Source organism: Chanodichthys erythropterus, chromosome 6 (genome assembly GCF_024489055.1).
Source record: "Chanodichthys erythropterus isolate Z2021 chromosome 6, ASM2448905v1, whole genome shotgun sequence".
In the NCBI taxonomy this organism is placed as follows: domain Eukaryota; kingdom Metazoa; phylum Chordata; class Actinopteri; order Cypriniformes; family Xenocyprididae; genus Chanodichthys; species Chanodichthys erythropterus.
The window spans coordinates 30,903,592-30,923,396 of NC_090226.1; the positions used below are offsets into that span (position 1 = coordinate 30,903,592).

Consider the following 19,805-nt stretch of genomic DNA (forward strand, 5'->3'; position numbering starts at 1 on the left):
TCTTTTGCATTAACAAACCAATACATCTCCACTCAAAAAAAAAAAAAGTTCCTCACAGATATACCAAAGAGTTCTTTATTAACATATATTTAATGTTCAAACGGACAAAAATGAATGGGTTTTTGTATAGATTTTGTTTCTACTGTATATCTATATGGCTTTGCTGTGCCAAATCCAAACTAAAATACTGCCGTGAATCACTTGTGCTTCTTCTTCTTCTGACTCGGATTCTCTTGAGGTTTCTCACGGTTTTCTCCAGGTGTCTCGGGCATGGCCGGCTGCCAGCTTAGGGGATTTTTTCTGTACATCGGCCAGGGAGGCAGGGTGAGCTGAAGAATAGGACACAGCCAGAATCACACAAGAGGACTTTTGAAACTTTACATCAAGCAAACATAAGTCTTGCCACATACCAAACAGGATACTGTGAATCCAGCCAACATTATGTAAACCGTCCATCCAAACTGCTGAATAAATAAGCCATAGATGAAGCCGATCACCTGCAAGGTAAAAGACGTGAGGCAGAGGACAAATGATAATGTTGTGATGGCTGTGAAGGTGCTGTCCATCTTACTTACCGCTGATACCAGAATGATTCCTTGGAAAATTTGCTCAGCAAGTTTCTGTCCTTTATAGTCCTGCAAATAATCAGTGTAAATATATATAATGTGTTTATGTGATGCATTATACACAAGCAAGCCATCAGGAATGTTTTTCAATTTTGTATTAGATCACCATGCATAAGATACACACTTCCTCTTGGAATAGGTTTTGCAGTACAAACTAATATAGTGTATATTATAAATATTACAAAGGTAAAATGTAAGGTATCTGGCTTAACACCCAATATATGTAATGCATTACGTCATTAATATAGGAATCAATATTGTATGTCTATAGCAAGTAATATTTTTTATATAAATGTTACATCCACAATTAATCTCGATTACTTGACTCCCAAAGCTGTTGCGTGCACACTAGATTAAAACACTTAATGGGTAGCTTTCGTTCTTATACCTTCTTATACCAGCACTATCTAGGTGTTATTGTTACGATTCCTGCAGCAAAACCAAAGTTTTATTTTATATAATTAATATTTACAAAACCACCGCTAACCCGTTAGCTGCTAACATATGTCAGTGTTTTAGAACAGCTCTAAAAACCACACAATATAAACGCATGCATGCAGATAAATAGCAATTATTACATGAAGGCTTACCATATGTGTCGGAATGGATTTAAACATTGAAAGCATTTTGAAATAAGCTGCAAGACAATTTTATTCAGATGAGAGTGATGTTTCCTGTTTGAAAGTGTGTACGTAGAGATTCGCAGGACCCCTCAAAAAGCATCGACCGGCTAAAATGCTTCCGATCAGTGAAAAACACCTCTTGTGAGCTCTCAGTGCAAATGTGGCTTAAATAATAAGATACGATTTCAACGCTGTATCCGTGGGATTTTACATTTAAAATATATTTATGTTTTTAATCAGGCGTTATTCTAGACGCACACTTCAGACCATTTATGGTCATGGGCAGGTTTAAGTACGTCATCAGCCGCTGAAACCATCAGATCTGTAACTCATATTGAGAACGTAAGGATTTTGATTCATCTCAGAGATTCGAATCTTTTGTGTTATTTAAAGGGATAGTTCACCCAAAAATGAAAATTCTGTTATCATTTACTCACCCTCAAGATGTTCCAGATCTGTATAAATTTCTTTGTTCTGTTGAACAAAAAGTAAGAGATTTTGAAGAAAGTTTGTAACCAGGCCACTTTGGGGCACCATTGACTTCCATAGTAGGAAAAAAAACTACGATGGAAGTCAATGGTGCCCCAAAACTGTTTAAGTTTAACACATTCTTCAACATATCTTCCTTTGCGTTATACAAATTATACAAATTTTGAACAACTTGAGGGTGAGTAAATGATGATAGAATATTCATTTTTGGGTGAACTATCCCTTTAATTTTGTTCCGATTTGTTCTTTGATTCGATTGCATCGTTATTCCAGATGATGGCGACAAGCAAAGTTTTTTGTGTTTTCAGTGAATTAATCATTCATTCTTTAGATACAATGAGTCATGACCAAAACAAGTCTTTTTATCTTTTATTAAAGGGTTAGTTCACCCAAAAATGAAAATAATCATTTCAAAACACTGCTTCAGGAAGATTCGGAGCATTATGAATCTTTTGTGTCGAATCATGATTCAGATCTCGTGTCAAACCGCCAAACTGCTGAAATCACGTGTCTTTGGCACTCTGAACAGCAGATTCGATACGCTAATTCATAATGCTCCTAAGCTCCATGAAGCAGTGTTCTGAAATCGGCCATCACTATATAAGTTGTTATTTTATTTTTTTGGCACACCAAAAATATTCTCGTTGCTTTATAATATATTGAACCACTGAACTCACATGAACTGATTGAAATATGTTTTTAGTACATTAATGGATCTTGAGAGGAAATGTCATTGCTCCCTATGCAGGCCTCACTGAGCCATCAGATTTCATCAAGTATCTTGATTTGTGTTCTGAAGATGAACGGGTCTGGAAGGGCATGAGGGTGAGTAATTAACGACAGAATTTTCATTTTTGGGTGAACTAACCCTTTAATATTATAAAGCAAGAATAGTTTTTGTGCGCCAAAAAACCGCAACAAAATAACGACGTTTCAACAATATGTATATGAGCCAATTTCAAAACACTGCTTCAGAACTTTACGAATCGAATCAGTGAATCGGAGCGCCAAAGTCACGTGATTTCATCGGTTTTGCCGTTTGATAGGAGATCTGAATCACTAACGTAATTCAAAACCAAAGGTTTGTCTTGCAATTGGCCCATACACTATATTGTTGAAAATTCGTTATTTTGTTTTTTTGGCGCTCAAAAAGTATTAGCGCTTTATAATATTAAGACAGAACCACTGAACTCACATGAACTGATTCAAATATGTTTTTATTACCTTTATCTTGCGAGTTTGAATGGCTTTGCTCTCAATGCAGGCCTCACTGAGACATCGGATTTCATCAACAATATCTTAATTTGTGCTCTGAAGATGAACGAAGGTGTAGAAAGACATGAGGGAGTGTAATTAATGACATTATGTTCATTTTTGGCTGAACTAACCCTTTAAGATTTGCATTCAACCGCCTCACATGACTTGTATTAAGCGATAAAATATTCAATCAATTCATTCAGTTCAGTTGGTCCAGGAAAGAGAGTCTAGTTCAGTGATTTAGATTCCGTTTCAAGTGGCTTTAATGGCAAAAAGTATTAACGTTGCCAAAACATTATTAAAGATATACACATCTACACGAAATTAAGAAAAAGTTTGAGAAGGAAAGTAACCTCTCATTTCCGTTCCGAGTCTCATTCAGAGTCAAATCATCGACTCGTTCTGTGAACTGAAGGGGGCGTTGCTTGTTCGATAGGTCAAGCCAATGAAATGCTTCTTCACAGACCGCACTCGAATGCTATTGACTCTCGCTACAGTCAGTCTTCTTTGAAGCGTACGCGACTGATTTGTTCACTTAAAAGATTCGTTCAAAGCACCACTGACCTCGTGACTCGTGACTGTTGTGCTCGATCATGATACTATATAATCAGTGAAAGGGCTTTTCGGCTCTGGCGCGTTCACTGCAGGACTGAAGGGTAACTGGACTTGTTGATGTTGAGTTGGCGTTTTGGATGAAGAGCCGAGGAGAGTCCAGACGTTATAATAAACAAGGTTTGTACACACCTGCAATTTTCAAGGCTTTATGTTTGAACAGTTTTGGAGTTGCTTCTTTGCTAAAACTCATCTTGGGATTTTTTTACTTGTATGATTTAATTTTTAACCTGCTTTTGTTATATTCTACTTCAGCCTGCAGTTACATTTCTCTCTTTTACTTTTCTGTTCACTCATGTTAGTGTTTGTTTTGATTCAGGATTTAAACTCAAGAGCCATGACTGTACGCAGAGGTGAGTGTATTAAGCATTGCTTACTTCAAACGTTATATATTTTTACTTTAACATTTGCCATATATCCTCTCTTTTCCAGTGAATGTGGTTATTCTTGTGCTCCTTGTCATCGCCTTTTTAATTATTTTGCATCGAAATCTGCTCAATCTCAATGATTTCCTGAAGCAAGTGAATCCAGGTATGAAGATGCTGATGTTATTGAAGTTTAGAAGTACTTGGCACCCTGAAATGCAGCACCTCACTGGTTTTTCTTTGTGTTTGCAGACACAGTGCCTGGGATGGCCCTGCCCTTTGAGACTGACTTCCTGTCAGATCATAAGGTCATCAGAACAGGAGATGAGATCCCAGTGCTCATCACCGCTCCAGAGGAGAGGCTGGGAGCAGCTGTCACCGCCATGAACAGCATCTTCCGCAACAGCAAAGCTAATGTAGTATTCAACATAGTGACTCTAAATGAGTCTGTGGTCCATCTCAGGTACACCTTATTTTGCATTACAATGGTTTATTAAACCAGGGGTTTTCAAACTGGGCTCTGCAGCTAGGTGGTCCATGGAAAAACTTAAAGGATTAGTTCACTTTCAAATTAAAATTTCCTGGTAATTTACTCACCCCCATGTCATCCAAGATGTCCATGTCCTTCTCTCTTCAGTCGAAAAGAAATTAAGGTTTTTGATGAGAACATTCCAGGATTTTTCTCCATATAGTGGATTTCAATGGCCTACAAACGGTTGAAGGTCAAAATTAGTTTCATTGCAGCTTCAAAGCGTTCTACACGATCCCAAACGAGGAATAAGGGTCTTATCTACAGAAACCATCGCTCATTTTCTAAGAAAAATAAAAAATTATATACGTTTTAACCATAAATGCTCATCTTGAACTAGCTCTCTTCTTCTTCTCTATTAGAATTCCAGCAGTGTAGACACTGCTAAGAGTATTACTGCCCTCCACAGGTCAAAGTTTAAACAAATTTTTATATACTTGCACTAGTATATTGAATATGACAATTTAGTTCAAACTTTGACCTGTGGAGGGCAGTAATACACTTAGCAGTGTCTACACTGCTGGAATTCTAATCGAGAAGAAGAGAGCTAGTTCAAGATGAGCATTTATGGTTAAAACGTATATAATATTTAATTTTTCTTAGAAAATGAGTGATGGTTTCTCTAGATAAGACCTTGTAGAACACTTTGAAGCTGCAATGAAACTGTGATTTTGACCTTCAACCATTTGGAGGCAAGAAATCCTGGAATGTTTTCCTCAAAAACCTTAATTTCTTTTCAACTGAAGAAAGCAAGACATGAACATCTTGGATGACATGGGGGTGAGTAAATTATCAGGAAATTTTAATTTGAAAGTGAACTAATCCTTTAAATTAAATGAAGAAGAACCTGATTAACTTTTTTTTTTTTTTTTTTTTTTTATAAATAAATCTAACAGCATAGATTAATTCCATAGAGAGTAGAATAAAAAAGCAAAGTATTGTAATAGAAACTAAATATTTTCCAAATTATATTTATGCTTATTTATTTTTTCCACAGATTAAATTGTGCCTTTAGGCATGAAACTATATAGCTTCCTATAAAGTACTGATGAGAATAATCGTATTTGTGGTCTTTGGCATCTAAAAGATTGAAAACCTCTGCTATAGATTATCAATTAAAAAAAAATCAACATAAAAATGATTAAATAAATTGATGGGGGTCCACTGCATGAGACTGATCAATCTAAAGGATTGAACTATACTGTGTTTCATTACCTGTGATCATTGGTACACATGATTATTTCTCATTCCAGAACATGGTTGAGTAAGACTGACTTGAAACATAAAATTATCATTTTTGATCCGAAGATTCTGGCGGGGAAAATTTCTAATGATCCTCAGAAGGTGGATGCAGTGAAGCCGGTAATCAAGTGCAAGTGCTTCTGTTTGAATAGAAGTGTATGGTGTTCTGCAAGTGCCAGTTATGTATCATAACTGTGTATTTTATTTTTCAGTTGACTTTCGCCAGATTCTACATGCCAGTTTTCTTGCCGGATGCAGAGAAAGCAATTTACCTAGATGATGATGTAATTGTACAAGGTGAAGTGCATAGTTTTATAGTTTCTAAAGACCCCAGAATTCACATCTTGTCCACAGGGGCATATCCAAATATATGTCCAATTACAGCAGTCTAGAATTACAATCACCTGTTATCGCCTCAATATTTATAATAAATAAATTGAATTCGCAATTATGTAATAATTAGTAATTATGCTTGGAAGATAATCTGTAAGGCAACATTTTGCAAACTAAAACCCCTTGGCCCACAGTGTCCACAAGAATATTTGAAGTGCCCATAGGAGTGCCCATAGATTAAAATACATAACTGCAATAATTATAACTAAAATGTATTAAATATTTCTAAAAAATTGAAGGGGGAATTTAAAAAAAAAAAAAAAAAAACTAGATTTTTAGTTGTTTTAGTTGATTTTAAATCTGTCATTTTGAGGCTCCCTTGGAAGTTTGCTTGGAACTCCTTTAAGTGCACAAATACTGAATTGAGTTCTCTTTTGCATCGTCTGTTATAAGTGAACATAAACAGTTGGAAAAGAAATCGCAAGTATATCAGAATATTGAATCCATCGATTAAGTCTTAAAGGATTAGTTCACTTTAAAATGAAAATTACCCCATGATTTACTCACCCTCAAGCCATCCTAGGTGTATATTAATAAATATCCTGATGCTCCCAAGCTTTATATTTTGAAGCTCAATCCATCATAAACGTACTCCGCATGGCTCTGAGGGGTTAATAAAGACCTTCTGAAGCAAAGCGACGAGTTAAAGAAAAATATCCTTATTTAACACGTTATAAAGTAAAATAACTAGCTTACAGCCACATGGATTCTACTTGCGTCTAAAGCGTAACTTACGCAACATACTACTGGTTTTACGCTACGCCATGACATACTACGAAATGTCCTATGGCACTTAGGAATCAGTTTGGCTGGAAGCTAGTTATTTTACTTTATAACGTGTTAAATATGTTTTTTTTCTTCAGAAGGCCTTTATTAACCCCCAGAGCCATGTGGAGTACGTTTATGATGGATGGATGCACTTTCTTGCCATTATAAACCTTGCGAGCATCAGGGTGATTATTGATATAACTACGACTGTATTCGTCTGAAAGAAGAAAGTCATATAAACCTAGAATGGCTGAGTAAATTATGGGATAATTTTCATTTTAAAGTGAACTAATCCTTTAAAGTGACATCAGCCTAATAAACCAGCTGCTCTCTGTGTTATGTTAATCAGACAGCATTAGACAAAGAGAAAATAACTCGCTGCTCTTGGCTGAATAACTTTTATAAATATTTATCTATATTTAATTTTACAGTAAAGACTATGCAGTGTTAATGTACATTTTATTACTTGATTCAATTTATGTTGACGATCCGTTAATATTTTGTTCTGCAATGTAAATTACACACACCCCAAACGTCTTTATCTAGTTACTTATTAGAAACATATGTTTGTTTTTTAAAGTAAAAACAACTGCTTCAATATTCGTGTTTTCGATATGGGTGTGTAATTTGTTATAGAACAAAACGTCCAAGCAATGTCAAGCTATGTTTACCACAGACCTTTATTTTATAAATTGAAAAACCCCATTATAGAAACCCAATAGGAAAATCTTGAAGGAACCAGTGGTGAATTAATCATAAATTTTTTATTCAGTGAGTGGCATCCAGTTATATGGGAAATTAAAGTGGTTATTTTGTGTGTATATATATATATATATAAGTTCAAAATTGCTGCTGTAATTACTGAAAGAATGAAATGTAAAGTTCATTGTATTGTGGACTGCAGTGGTCTTTGCATTTCCCCTTTGGTTTTATACTGCACATTTTATTACATGTAATATGCCATCTGCATATTTTACACATTGAGAAAATCTGCATACTGTGCAAATATGGATATTATATTCTGCACAATTCGTATTGTATGGTACTGTGCAAATTCTGACTAAAATACAGTAGTAAGTACTAATTGTATTCTTTTCTGTGCTTCAGGGGACATTCGTGAGCTTTTTGACACCAGTCTTAAGTTTGGACATGCAGCAGCTTTCTCAGAGGACTGTGACTCCGCCTCCTCTAAAGGCATGGTCAGAGGAGCCGGAAATCAGGTATGATTATTCTGTCCTGATCTCACCTGCCTGGATTCCCCAATTCACACTGTTCTTAGAACATCATCAGAATATTTGAATAAACGTTTGCAGCATCTTTCATTATCCAAATATAGTCACATGGTTTTTAAATATATAAACCATTTATTTTCTTTGTGATTGTATATAGTCACTGTGGTATAAAATTATTCATACCCCAATTAAATAAAGGTTTTATTCCATACATTTAAATAGATTTGTTTTACCCGCTACAGAACAGCTATATTGGTTTTCTGGACTTCAAAAAAGAGGCGATCAAGAAGCTTGGAATGAGAGCAAACACTTGCTCGTTCAATCCTGGAGTCTTTGTGGCCAATTTAACTGAGTGGAAGCAGCAGAATATCACCAGCCAGCTTGAGTTCTGGATGGAGCACAATGCCAGGTTAGTTTCGTGTTTTATTACTTGTATTGTGTTTCTATGAAAACATTTTATGAATGAATGTAGTTAAGGACAGCTGTTGTGTTCCCAGTGTTTAATCTGTTAAAATCCTCTTTAGTCATGGTATAAGACATCTTGAGGCCTCTGAAGGTCCAGGGCTGTTAATGGTTTTGTGTGGTGGTTTTGCTCTAGAGAGGACCTTTACAGTAAGACTTTAGCAGACAGCATCACAACGCCACCTATGCTCATTGTATTCTACAAGCAGCACTCGAACATTGATCCCATGTGGCACGTCCGACATCTCGGTAAGGAAATCGTCGAGGCTCTGGTTCATAAATGTAAAGCAGCTTTTTGAATCTCGAAGTGACCAATAATTTATTTTCATTTCGCTCTTTGTTTTTAGGGGCAACAGGAGCGGGGAAACGGTATTCACCTCAGTTTGTGAATGCTGCTAAACTTCTCCATTGGAACGGACATTATAAACCGTGGGGAAGAACCTCCTCTTTTCCTGACATTTGGGACAAATGGTACATTCCAGATCCCACAGGTAAATTCCACCCAATCCGGAGACATGCTGAGGAAAAATAGACTGTGGCTTGGACTACATTTAAAAAAAAAAAAAAAAAATGCACAAGTGCTTTGTGGAGGGACATTGGAACGTTTGACTTTGTTCAGGGGATGTCTGGAAGCAAAATATGGGGCTTTCTTTCTAGGCCTTTAAGAAACCTAGAAGTACCTGAGTTACTGGGACCAACATTGGAACGGAGCAACGGCAAAGAAGCAACATTCAATACCAATCAATGCACTACCTCAGCATTCACTGTCTAATTATAAAGTAATAACACTAAAACATTTGTTACAGCTTTTAAATTTTAATTTTGTATACTACATCCATGCAAGGGTCTTGATTTTTTAAAATGTGTTATCCTGAAAATTTTGGGGTGGAATTGTGGACCCACCTCTTTTTTTGTGCAAAATTTCCATTTCATTATCAAATATTTTAGTGTTTCAGGGCTTAGACACAAACCTGTGACAATTAACATTTCAGAGTTTCTTTCTTTGACACTACAGCAGGGATGGACAACTCCGGTCCTGGAGGGCCAGTGTCCTGCAGAGTTTATCTCCATCCCTGATAAAAACTCACTTGCCTATAACTTTCTACTAATCCTAAAGACCTTGATTAGCTGGTTCAGGTGTGTTTGATTAGGGTTGTAGCTAAACTCTGCTGTACACTGGCCCTCCAGGACCGGAGTTGTCCATCCCTGCACTACAGGAACCACTTTTGCTTTCATTGGATGTTTTTTCTCCCCACATGTCAGCTGTTACTGTTGAAGGGGAATATATGCTAATTTGTACAGAAAGGAAAAAGTGCTCAAAGTATTGAATAAAGCTCAGTATAAGTTTTGTATGCAATGTAAGGAGTATTAACCCTTTATTTATTCAAATAACATTGAACACACAATTAATTATGAATTAATACATACAGATGCACTCCAACCAGTGCCATTTTACAATCTGAGTCCATAAATCATTTTCTGGTGGAATTTTACACAAAATCTGTGTTGAAATCATATGCGTCGTCATTGTTGTTGTTCTGCATTGAAGTCAGGTCAACGTTGACGGAGACAAACTTCACTTTAGTTTCTTTTGGTGGCTTGTCTACATAAGATAAAAGACAAAACAACTGAGAAAAACAGAAGACATCAAAAAAGAAAGAAATTTTATTGGTGTAAATCAGAAAACAACATACCTTCTCTCTTTTGTGTTGATTCCTGAATCGGTGTCTCCATCTTTGAAATGGGGGTTTCAGCCTCAGGCTTAAAAACAGAAAATGTGTCGATCAATATTTAACATAAGCCAATTAGTGCATTCTGAGAATTGAGGTAATGTGCTGGGCTCAAAACACACTCTATGGACAGCAGCTATGTACCAAAAAAAACCCTTGACACTCAATTAGTGAAAAAAAGAAAAAGAAAAAAGCACAAACTTGATATGAAATAAAAATTCGCCCTATTTGCAAGTGCATGTTAGTGGTCTTACTGTGAACTGCTCATCCATCGTTTTCATTTAAGAAATGTTTGACATAATGCTTCGCTTTAACCATGTCTCTCAAATCAACTGCATTTGAGTGCAATGCCTACATCTCATAATCCAATCAATGACTGGTGCATAACTGATGGATACCCATCCTTAATTTTGACATGCTTCTTTGGTAATTGATTAAGCAGACTTGCTGGAACATTATATCTCTAAAGAACCATAATATGTCTTCTAAGTAATTGAGTTATTGCTGACTTTCAGAAGTTTAAGAGGGGGTGTACTCATTTATGCTGTGCACTGTATGGGTGAAATAAACGTGAAAGTTACCAGGCTTACCTGGAAGTGACAGAGTTGAAATATTAGATAATTTAGCACAGAAGTTAAAAGGTGATTTCAATCAAACTAATCTCACATCAACATGTTAAATATCTTGGAGCTACACTTTCAAAACTACACGTTAAACGTTTAGTTTTATGTACTGCGATAAGCCGAAATTATTTTCTGTAGTAATCGGCAGCATGAGAGATCTTAAGATGTATTGAGCCCAAAACACTTCTTCAATGTGTATTCTGAGAAACAATGACATTTATCTCATGTATGGTTTGTGAATATCGAATCTACTGGAGTTGCTGTCAGAGAGAGATCAGAGTTGGATTAGAAGGTCATCAAGGACTTATGTGAAAAACAAACTCATCATTTCTCAGATGACAGAAGTGCTCCAGAGGTAAGTCGCTTATATGAAGTACCTTGTCTGTGCTGGTGGTCATGTCCATCTCATCTGCTTCTGTCGTTGCTGTCGTTGTTATCGTCTCTTTAGGCAGCTCACTGACATTCAGTACGCCAGCAGTGGGGCCTTTTGAGGTAAAACTTAAACTGCTTGCTAGATTTGGGAACCGCACACCTGAGGACAGGTACATTTTATTGCATTGATATTTTTTTTACATGAAATATCAAGTGTTATATTCAGATTTGTTTAATGAACTGATGTACCTCTGATAACATTTTCGTTGCCCGTCCTCACCATGTTCATATCCAGACCTGACTGCAGTTCAGTCACTATGGATTCAGAGAGGTATGAGGGGAGGCCCTGCCGCTCTGGAACTCTGCAGTGGTAACTTAGTTTAGCCCTAAAACATCAACACAAAACTTAGAGAGAGGATACAGGGCACAACTGCGGATTCAGCTTTAACAGAAAAAGTCATTTAAGAATTATGTATGATGAATAAAATCTGAAACTAACCCAGTCCAGTCGTTGAGGAATGTTGTGGCTGCCAGCTCTGTGTTTGGAACGCCACCTTTCTGCAGGAAACCTCGTTTCTTAGCCAAGGTGGTCAAGAACTCTAAGGAGTTTCTGTAGTCTGGGACATTGTACTGTAGCATTATCTGAAAGAACACATGAAAAAAAGTTTGCATTCTTGTATGAGGTTAAATAGAAAATAACCCCCCAAAAAAGAAGTGAATTGACCCCTCAAAATGTATTTCTGTTGTTAAAGTTTTGCTTTTGTCTTAATTCCTGTTACAGTTATTACCTTTATTCTATGAAAAAAGCCCCTTTAGAAACAATGAAAGTCATTTTTTTTAAAATAAATAAATAATTGCACAATTTATAAGGGCTGTGCAATCAATCGCAAATAAATCACAATATGAGCACATGTGATTTCTAAACTGCATGAAGCTTTTATTTTTATTTACTTAATATTTTAAATTCAGAATTGTCACTTTCTCAGACCTGCTAACCTTTATCCATTTCACATAGGAGGCATTCATTTTGGCCTTAAAATATGCTGGAACGAAACTATGCAAAAAGCTGGACATTTCAGTGAACTTTCATTGTAAAAATAGCCTTTAGTTTACAGCACAGACCGAAATACCAGTTTAAACCACAGACATACACCAAGCGGCAACCTCCCCCAGTTTCTCTTGAGGCCAATACGGAAGTGACTTAAACTGCAATTCATCGACTTGCTGCTAGGGACAGGCTGCAGAAGAGAGCAGAATCTCATTGAGTCCCATGTTAAAGTGGCCAATTTTACAGCAGAAAAAAAAACGTTTACAGGTTGGTACAAATTGTGGTTTTGGTCTATACTGCTAATTTTGCCCTTCATGACCACTCAGAGGGGGGTGAACTTATCCGTTTAAATTATATTAAGCCTTAAATTTCTGCATAATTAAGGGCTTGGTCACTTTGAGTGACAGGTAGATTGTGCTGCTCTGTGAGCAGTCACTTTACCTCAGCTAATTCCAGCTGCTGAATTTGGCATCTCTGCCGTGTTTGTGCTTTTTTCGGGATTATTTTATACAATTATAAAATGACATGGTTTGCTGCGTTAATGATCGAGACTCGAAACAGATGTGCGTCTGTGTACATGTGCTCGCATGCGGAAGATAAACAGAACACACGTTGGATCGTCTTGGCATTGTCTAAAAGTTTTTTTTGTGAGATTTACTGACTATGGCTGGAGAATATGCCTCAAGACACCAAACTCTTGACAGCACTGCTTGGATATTATAACTAAAACTGCTGCATTTTGGACGTGGGCTCATTTTTTTGTGAGATATATGATCACATACAGTTTTACAACATAAACGCTTAAACTTTCTTAAAGAACGATGATGGAGAGCAGATCATTCAGAAGAAATGTGATGCAAACAATGGATAATATCGATATTTCATGGATTTAACGCTTTTGTGGACAAAAGGTACTGTTTTTTTGTTTGTTGTTTTTAATGGATACTCATGGACATTTTTCCCAAGTGCAATGGACTGGATTCATGTCACAATCACTATTTCATTTTAAAGGTATGAAGTACCGTTTGATTTGTTTTGTCATATGCAAACCTGACACAAATTTCAATGACTGGTGCTGGAGCATATCTTAAAAAAGACGCCATAGATTGACAGTAAACCTTTAGAACTTTCTAATGATATAATTTATCTTTATTAACTTGTATTAAAAAAAAAGGACGTAGTGTCCGTGACGTCACCCGTAGATTTCTGAAGAGCAGTTTTGAGGTGAAAATGAGGCCACTGCCATCTTAGCTGCACGTCAGAAATCTACGGGTGACGTCACGGACACTAGGTCCATATTTTTTTTTACAGTGTATGACATAAGCCGATGAGCCAAAACATCATGACCACCAGCCTAATATGCTGTCAGTCCTCTGCGTGCTGCCAAAACAGTGCCGACCTGCAGGGCATGGACTCTACAAGACCTCTGAAGGTGTCGTGTGGTTTCTGGCACAAAGATATTAGCAGCAGGGCCCGCATTTATCAAGTTTCTCAAAGTGCCATTTTAGTCTTAAGTGCTGAGAATTCATAGACTGGGTAAACCCAGCTTGATCTGCCGGCGATTTGATTTCGCCCGGCAACTCAGTCTGGAAACCCGTACATTCATTTCTGCTGCATCTGTTACACTTTTGCGGGAACCAATCACAGACTGGCTTATCCGCCTTGCTCGCTATTGGCGGGTACAGAGCTCTTTCTATGGCTCTGGGCGGGTATAACACGATGACGTCTCTCACACGACCGTCAATCCAATTCCTTTTAACCTCTCGACGATGCTAAATTACTTCTTTAGTTTAGCAAACAAATCACTCGAGTGGGTGTAAATACCACTCACTTTCGTGTTTTTTTGCACAACCTGCAAAAATCGCTCAATGCCATTGCTGCTTCTGCAAACCGCTGATCAACGCTACAAACCAATACAAACTAAACCGGTCTGGAGTTTTCGCGTCGCTCTGCAAAAGTACGTCACCCGGATTGTTGATCTGATTGGTTGAAGGACTATCCAATTGCGTGAATAATGCTCATTGATCACGTCTCTTGTGCAGTAGGAAATACATAGCAAACTCCCTAAACCAATGTTCAATATTAAATTGAGCTTGGTCTGGTGATAGCCAGACAAGAGAATTCATGAAATTTACTCCTACTTTCAAACTTAAGTATATAAAAGGGGCCACTTCCACCAGGGAATGCCATTGTCATCAAGGGGTGAACCTGGTCAGCAACAATGTTTAAGTAGGTGGCACTTGTCAAATTTACATCCAAATGAATGACCGGGCCCAGGCTTTCCCATTGTCCAGAGCATCAAACTCCCTCCACTGGCTTGTCCCACAGTGCATCCTGCTGCCATCATTTCTCCAGGTAAATGGCGCACACATACACGACTGTCCATGTGATGTAAAAGAAAATAGGACTCATCGGACCAGACAACCTTCTTCCACAGCTTCAAGGTCAGTTCCGTCACTCACATTCCCAAGTGTGATGCACCCTGTGTGTTTTGACACATTCCTCCCATATTCATCATTCAAATTTTGTGTGACTTGTGCCACAATAGATCTTCTGTTGGCTCGGACCAGACGGTACAGCCTTCTTTGCCCTTGTGCATCAATAAGCCTTGTCACTGGTTTGTGGTTTGTCCCTCCTTGGACCACTGTTGGTAAATTCTCACTACTCACCACTGCCCATTTCTCCTGCATCCAACACGTTGATTACAAGAACTGATAGTTCTACTCTACACGGACCTTGATATGTGGCCTTGTTAAGAGATGATCAACAATATTCGCTTCACCTGTGACTATCATGATGTTTTGGCTCATCAGTGTAAGCAAAGTAGATGCTTTCAAAATGAATCAGTCACTTCCTTTGTAACCAGTTCAAGAGTATGAAGTATAGCACAACCAAAACACAAATTCTATGCAATCATGAGTTATCAATATTTGATCTAAAAGCCACAAATCTCCCATTGTGATTTTCTTAAGGTGTTCAAATGGCAGTGGTGTTTCTTACATGCTGCTGAATGCACTGTTTGAGTAGAGTCCTGACTGCTTCCAGGGGACTCTCCTCCTTTTCCTCCACCTGCAGGCTCCTGAGGGCCATCACATCTCCTGGGTTACTGGGGGCAGCCAAAATCCCTGGGCTGTCAATCATCTTCAACTTCTTATTAATATGCACTTCCTGCATACATCTATATAGGGGGAAGAATGTTATTGAGGGTGGCATGTTATTGAGGCTCAATGCCTTGCAGAAAAAAAATTATTTTGGGATATGAAGCTCAGTGTTGGATTGATTAAAGACTTCATGATGTGGTCAGACCAATACAGTTCATCATGCTTCAAATGCATATGTACTAAGACACTAAAATGGTGAAGATTTACCTGGTCAATCCTCTCTGTACGCCAACATTACACGCTCGGATTTCTTTCAGACTATTGATGATGCTGCTCTTTCCCACGTTAGGGAAACCTGAAGACAAGGCAACAATAAAAGGTTCAATATGAACATTTTTTAAAGAAAAAGACAAAGCAGTCAAGAAGTTATTTTATGATCAAGAAATGAGATCACCGTGGTTCATACAAAATGACAAGTCTTACCGACAACGCCAACTTTAAGCATGGTCTCGCCATCTTTCTTGTTAGCCAAGTCATTAAGCGTCTGTAGGAGACCATCACTTCCAAAACATGAAGCTGCTCTGCTGCGATCCAGAACTGCATTAGTTCCTCTCTGCTTCTTCTGTTGCTGTAAAATGGAGAATATGAGCTTTTGTTGTTGTTTTTTTTTTCAATATACTGAAGCTTATTAAAAATACTAATTATATTGCTTACAAAAATATAAAAGTAATGTATTAAAATAGAAAATAGTTGTTTTAAATATTTCATAATATTACTGTTTTTACTTTATTTTAGATCAAATAAATGCAGGCATGGTGAGTATAAGACTTATTTCAAAAACAGCAAAAGAAAATTTTACCGACGCTAAAGTTTAAAATGGTAGTACCCAATCAATTCTCAACCGATAAGGGCCACCGAAAAAAAAATTCTCTTGTTGCATATACCATTTAATTAAGGAATATTTTGCATTATGGTACCACATGTACATACCACAGTTCTGTCCTTTAGTTGCATCGATGCTTTGAAGAGAAACGTTGGACACTCGGCTTGAAGATACCCAAGCCATTTCTCTAGGTTATCTTTAGGAACAAGATCTAGGAAGTAAAAAAAGAGACTTTAGCAACCAGTTTTCATCATGATAACTGGATGACTAAGTATATGGCAATACAGACCACTCTCTACCTATTTTGTTCAATATGAACAGGAGTTTCTTCTTTCCCTCATGTTTCAGGACAGTTTCCTCCAGCTGAGGACAGCGGCAGCCTAGAGGATCTCTAGCATCCAAAACCTCCACTATCACGTCAGATGCCTCAATAACCTGCACAAGAATTCAATGCAATGTAAGATCAACCTTGTGAATGACAATTTTGGCAATGTTGGAGACCATCACACAGATTCAGGAATATGTCATTGTCAATTTGTTATGCTGGATATCAGTTGTCAACTTGCCTTGTTTAGCTCGCAGCATTTGAATGCTTTAGCGCTTTTCTCTTTAACTAATGCAGCCCTTGCTTCTCTAGTTTTCGTCGCCTGCAAACAAACAAAGTTAGAAGCGAAGCTAGAGTCAGCGATTTACTTTTATAATAAACGATTCTATACCTTTCTTTCCTTTTTGGCTTGCTTGGCTTTCTTGGCTGCAGGTTCGACTTCAGCACTGGCAGCTTCTTTATCCTTTTTCCTCTTTTCAGCTCTTTCTTGCTGTTTTGCAATCTTGTTTTGCTCCTTCAGAGCTTCAAGCTTCAAGAACACACATTTATTACACATCAGTTTACTGCAAAGACGTATGCTTCAGTAATAGATATGTACAAAAAACTTTGACTATAAATTTAGAAAAAAAAACAAGTTTTAGTACTGATCTTACTTCCTGTTTTCTCTGCTCAGCTTCTCGAAGCACTTCCTCTTTAAAAGGAGCACTGTTTGGTACTCCAGCATCTTTCTTTGGCTTTCTGCTTATCCCGGTCTTCTTTGCCGCTTTCCGCAATTTACGGTTATGCTCCCGAACCTAGAAACGGAGAAAGACAAAAAAAAAAAAAAAAAAATAGTGTCCAAATGTGTAATAATAACATCCATAACAATAATAACCAACATTCATTCTTGTCATGTGTTTGTCAATAAATCAGACATTCACTTAAAGGGTTAGTTCACCCAAAAATGAAAATAACGTAATTTATTACTTAAGACCTTCGTTAATCTTTGGAACACAAATTAAGATATTTTTGTTGAAATCCAATGTGCTCAGTGAGGCCTTCATAGAGAGCAATGACACTTCCTCTCTCAAGATCCATTAATGTATTAAAAACATATTTAAATCAGTTCATGTGAGTACAGTGGTTCAATATTAATATTATAAAGCGACGAGAATATTTTTGGTGCACCAAAAAAAAAAACCAAAATAACAACTTATTTAGTGATGGCCGATTTCAAAACACTGCTTCAGGAAGCTTCGAAGCATAATGAATTAGTGTATCGAATCAGCGGACCGCTGATTCGACACAAAAGATTCATAACGCTCCGAAGCTTCCTGAAGCAGTGTTTTGAAATTGTCCATGACTATGCAAGTCGTTATTTTGGTTTTTTGGCACCCCAAAAATATTCTTGTCGCTTTATAATATTGATATTGAACCACTGTACTTACATGAACTGATTTAAATATGTTTTTAGTACATTAATGGATCTTGAGAGAGGAAGTGTCATTGCTGGCTACGCAGGCCTCACTGAGCCATCGGATTTCAACAAAAATATCTTAATTTGTGTTCTGAAGATTAATGAAGGTCTTAGAGGTGTGGAACGGCATGAGGGTGAGTAATAAATGACATTTTCATTCTTAGGTGAACTAACCCTTTAAGTAAAAAGGACTACTTGTCTGTAAAGAAAAAATTAATTTATGTTCTCAGCATAATTGTGATATTTGCTCTCTGAAATTGATTTCAGGGCCCTTTTTCTTAACCTTATTAAAAGTTTGTATTATCTTAAATTCTTAAATTTTATCAATAAATTCCATTAGAATAATAAGACACTATAGGACTATTACCAATCAAATTAAATCAGTATCAAAAGGTTATGAGATTATTGTTTTTAAATATGCAGAAATATGACATTTTTAAAAAATGCAATGATACTTTTAATTATGAATCTAAACAGGCAGTAGGTTACGGCAATTTTTTACTGAATGATTGTCCATACACTGTTAACTCTATTGCACACCGTGGCACTCTTTTTGTTAGCTCTGACAACAACCAGATCTGTACCAAAGCCCATATTTACTTATATAATATACATGAACACTTAAAATCTCTTACCTTCTTTTGTATTTTGAAGCGTTTGGCGCATGATACGCGTTTGCTTGCCTTCTTCAACTCTACGAAAGACACGTGAGTTACCTCAGATTACTTCTAATAGTTTATTACATCCTTATAACGAACAATGGGTAAATATAAATATTTACGTTGTGTATATACAGTTAAAGTATGTTAATAATAACATTTTCGAGATTATATAACGTTACTCACTCGGTCTCTTCATGTCTGTCGCTGCTACAGCACGCGCTCCTCTCGTTCACAGCGCAGCACGTGTCTACCCCTCACTTCCGCTTCCGCTTTCGCACTGTAAAGGGTTAATTTTTTTCCTCTTGGTTTCTTAATAAATCAATCAGCCTCCTTGTTGAATGTGTGTCAGTCCTCAGACAGCTCTCAGAGACAGCTGATCAGACACGGACGGTAAGGCCTGCAGCTCGCGCGCTCTGTGTATTGTTTGCCATGTCTGCTGTTCATGCTGTAATAAAGCGCGAGCATCATCACGCAGAGTGTTGCATGGCCCAGTGCGTGCGCGCGCGCGTGCGTGTGTGTGTGTGTCTTTGTTTTTATCCGCCTGTGCTGATGCATGTGTCACACAGCTTGTGTCTGCAGACGGTCCCACCTTCACCCTCATCATCATCATCATCCTCGTACTGTAAAACACGGAGTCCTGCAGACACTCTGAACCCTTTTGAAGTGGCTGTGGTTATCAGACGTGTTAATAAATGCATCTTATCACAGGTTCACGCATTGTCTCATAGCTGCACATCACTCACTTAGGAGATGCTGTTGTATTACAGCATAATAAAAATCAGTTTTGTGCAGATAAGGTGTTGTAATGATATGCAGCTTCTTGTGTTGTCTTATTTCTGCATGCTCTTTCAAAAGTGTGGATATCTTCCCTTAAATAGCATATGAATGTTTAGATGTATCATTTGCCACTAATTCTGTTAGTAAGCTGGTGTTAACAAGCATTACTGTACTTTAGAATTACTGCTAATTTTCTAATACACAGACAATAATCAATTAATTGTATTAAA

The 19,805-nt window shown here is 37.3% G+C and overlaps 4 protein-coding genes and 1 non-coding gene across 7 annotated transcripts in view; 2 read left to right on the plus strand and 3 right to left on the minus strand.

Annotated features, from left to right (window-relative positions):
• Positions 1-57: 57 nt before the first annotated feature.
• Positions 58-1,429, minus strand: spcs1 (signal peptidase complex subunit 1). The gene is made up of 4 exons (XM_067388605.1): positions 1,217-1,429; positions 576-635; positions 411-497; positions 58-329 (listed from the first exon to the last, which is right to left on the minus strand). Exons 1-4 carry the CDS (start codon positions 1,250-1,252, stop codon positions 198-200), a joined length of 315 nt encoding a protein of 104 aa, XP_067244706.1. The 5' UTR covers positions 1,253-1,429; the 3' UTR covers positions 58-197.
• A 2,184-nt stretch (positions 1,430-3,613) lies between these two features.
• glt8d1 (glycosyltransferase 8 domain containing 1) lies at positions 3,614-9,616 on the plus strand. The gene is made up of 10 exons (XM_067387482.1): positions 3,614-3,727; positions 3,927-3,960; positions 4,040-4,138; positions 4,225-4,435; positions 5,755-5,863; positions 5,956-6,040; positions 8,012-8,124; positions 8,379-8,545; positions 8,735-8,847; positions 8,946-9,616. The coding sequence occupies exons 2-10, from the start codon at positions 3,945-3,947 to the stop codon at positions 9,128-9,130; spliced, it is 1,098 nt and encodes a 365-aa protein (XP_067243583.1). The 5' UTR covers positions 3,614-3,727; positions 3,927-3,944; the 3' UTR covers positions 9,131-9,616.
• A 314-nt stretch (positions 9,617-9,930) lies between these two features.
• On the minus strand, positions 9,931-19,150 carry gnl3 (G protein nucleolar 3). Its single transcript, XM_067388609.1, has 15 exons — positions 18,982-19,150; positions 18,772-18,830; positions 17,334-17,474; positions 17,072-17,209; positions 16,922-17,002; positions 16,655-16,790; positions 16,463-16,566; positions 15,956-16,100; positions 15,740-15,827; positions 15,372-15,549; positions 11,823-11,965; positions 11,573-11,709; positions 11,329-11,483; positions 10,293-10,359; positions 9,931-10,201 (listed from the first exon to the last, which is right to left on the minus strand). Exons 1-15 carry the CDS (start codon positions 18,992-18,994, stop codon positions 10,089-10,091), a joined length of 1,698 nt encoding a protein of 565 aa, XP_067244710.1. The 5' UTR covers positions 18,995-19,150; the 3' UTR covers positions 9,931-10,088.
• LOC137021899 (small nucleolar RNA SNORD69) lies at positions 15,627-15,703 on the minus strand. The gene has a single exon (XR_010895390.1). It is a non-coding gene; the product is annotated as a small nucleolar RNA SNORD69 (small nucleolar RNA).
• pbrm1 (polybromo 1) overlaps positions 19,089-19,805 on the plus strand; it is a 40,950-nt gene continuing 40,233 nt past the window's right edge. For all 3 annotated transcript variants that reach the window (XM_067388606.1, XM_067388607.1, XM_067388608.1), the window contains exon 1: positions 19,089-19,188. The gene's annotated coding sequence lies outside the window, so the exon portion shown is untranslated. The remainder of the gene's footprint in view (positions 19,189-19,805) is intronic.

Bases quoted from the DNA above. Each gene is read 5' to 3' on its own strand.
- gnl3 (XM_067388609.1), bottom strand. The intron at 17,475-18,771 runs GTAAGAGATTTT...CTCCGTTTCTAG, and splicing joins GCTTCAAAATACAAAAGAAG to GTTCGGGAGCATAACCGTAA. The intron at 10,360-11,328 runs GTACTTCATATA...TCTGTTTTTAAG, and splicing joins TGACCACCAGCACAGACAAG to CCTGAGGCTGAAACCCCCAT.
- spcs1 (XM_067388605.1), bottom strand. From the start codon at position 1,252: ATGCTTTCAATGTTTAAATCCATTCCGACACATATG. The intron at 498-575 runs GTAAGTAAGATG...TTTACCTTGCAG, and splicing joins GAATCATTCTGGTATCAGCG to GTGATCGGCTTCATCTATGG. The intron at 330-410 runs GTATGTGGCAAG...CCTATTCTTCAG, and splicing joins GATTCACAGTATCCTGTTTG to CTCACCCTGCCTCCCTGGCC.
- glt8d1 (XM_067387482.1), top strand. The intron at 6,041-8,011 runs GTGAAGTGCATA...TCTGTGCTTCAG, and splicing joins TGATGATGTAATTGTACAAG to GGGACATTCGTGAGCTTTTT. The intron at 8,125-8,378 runs GTATGATTATTC...TACCCGCTACAG, and splicing joins TCAGAGGAGCCGGAAATCAG to AACAGCTATATTGGTTTTCT.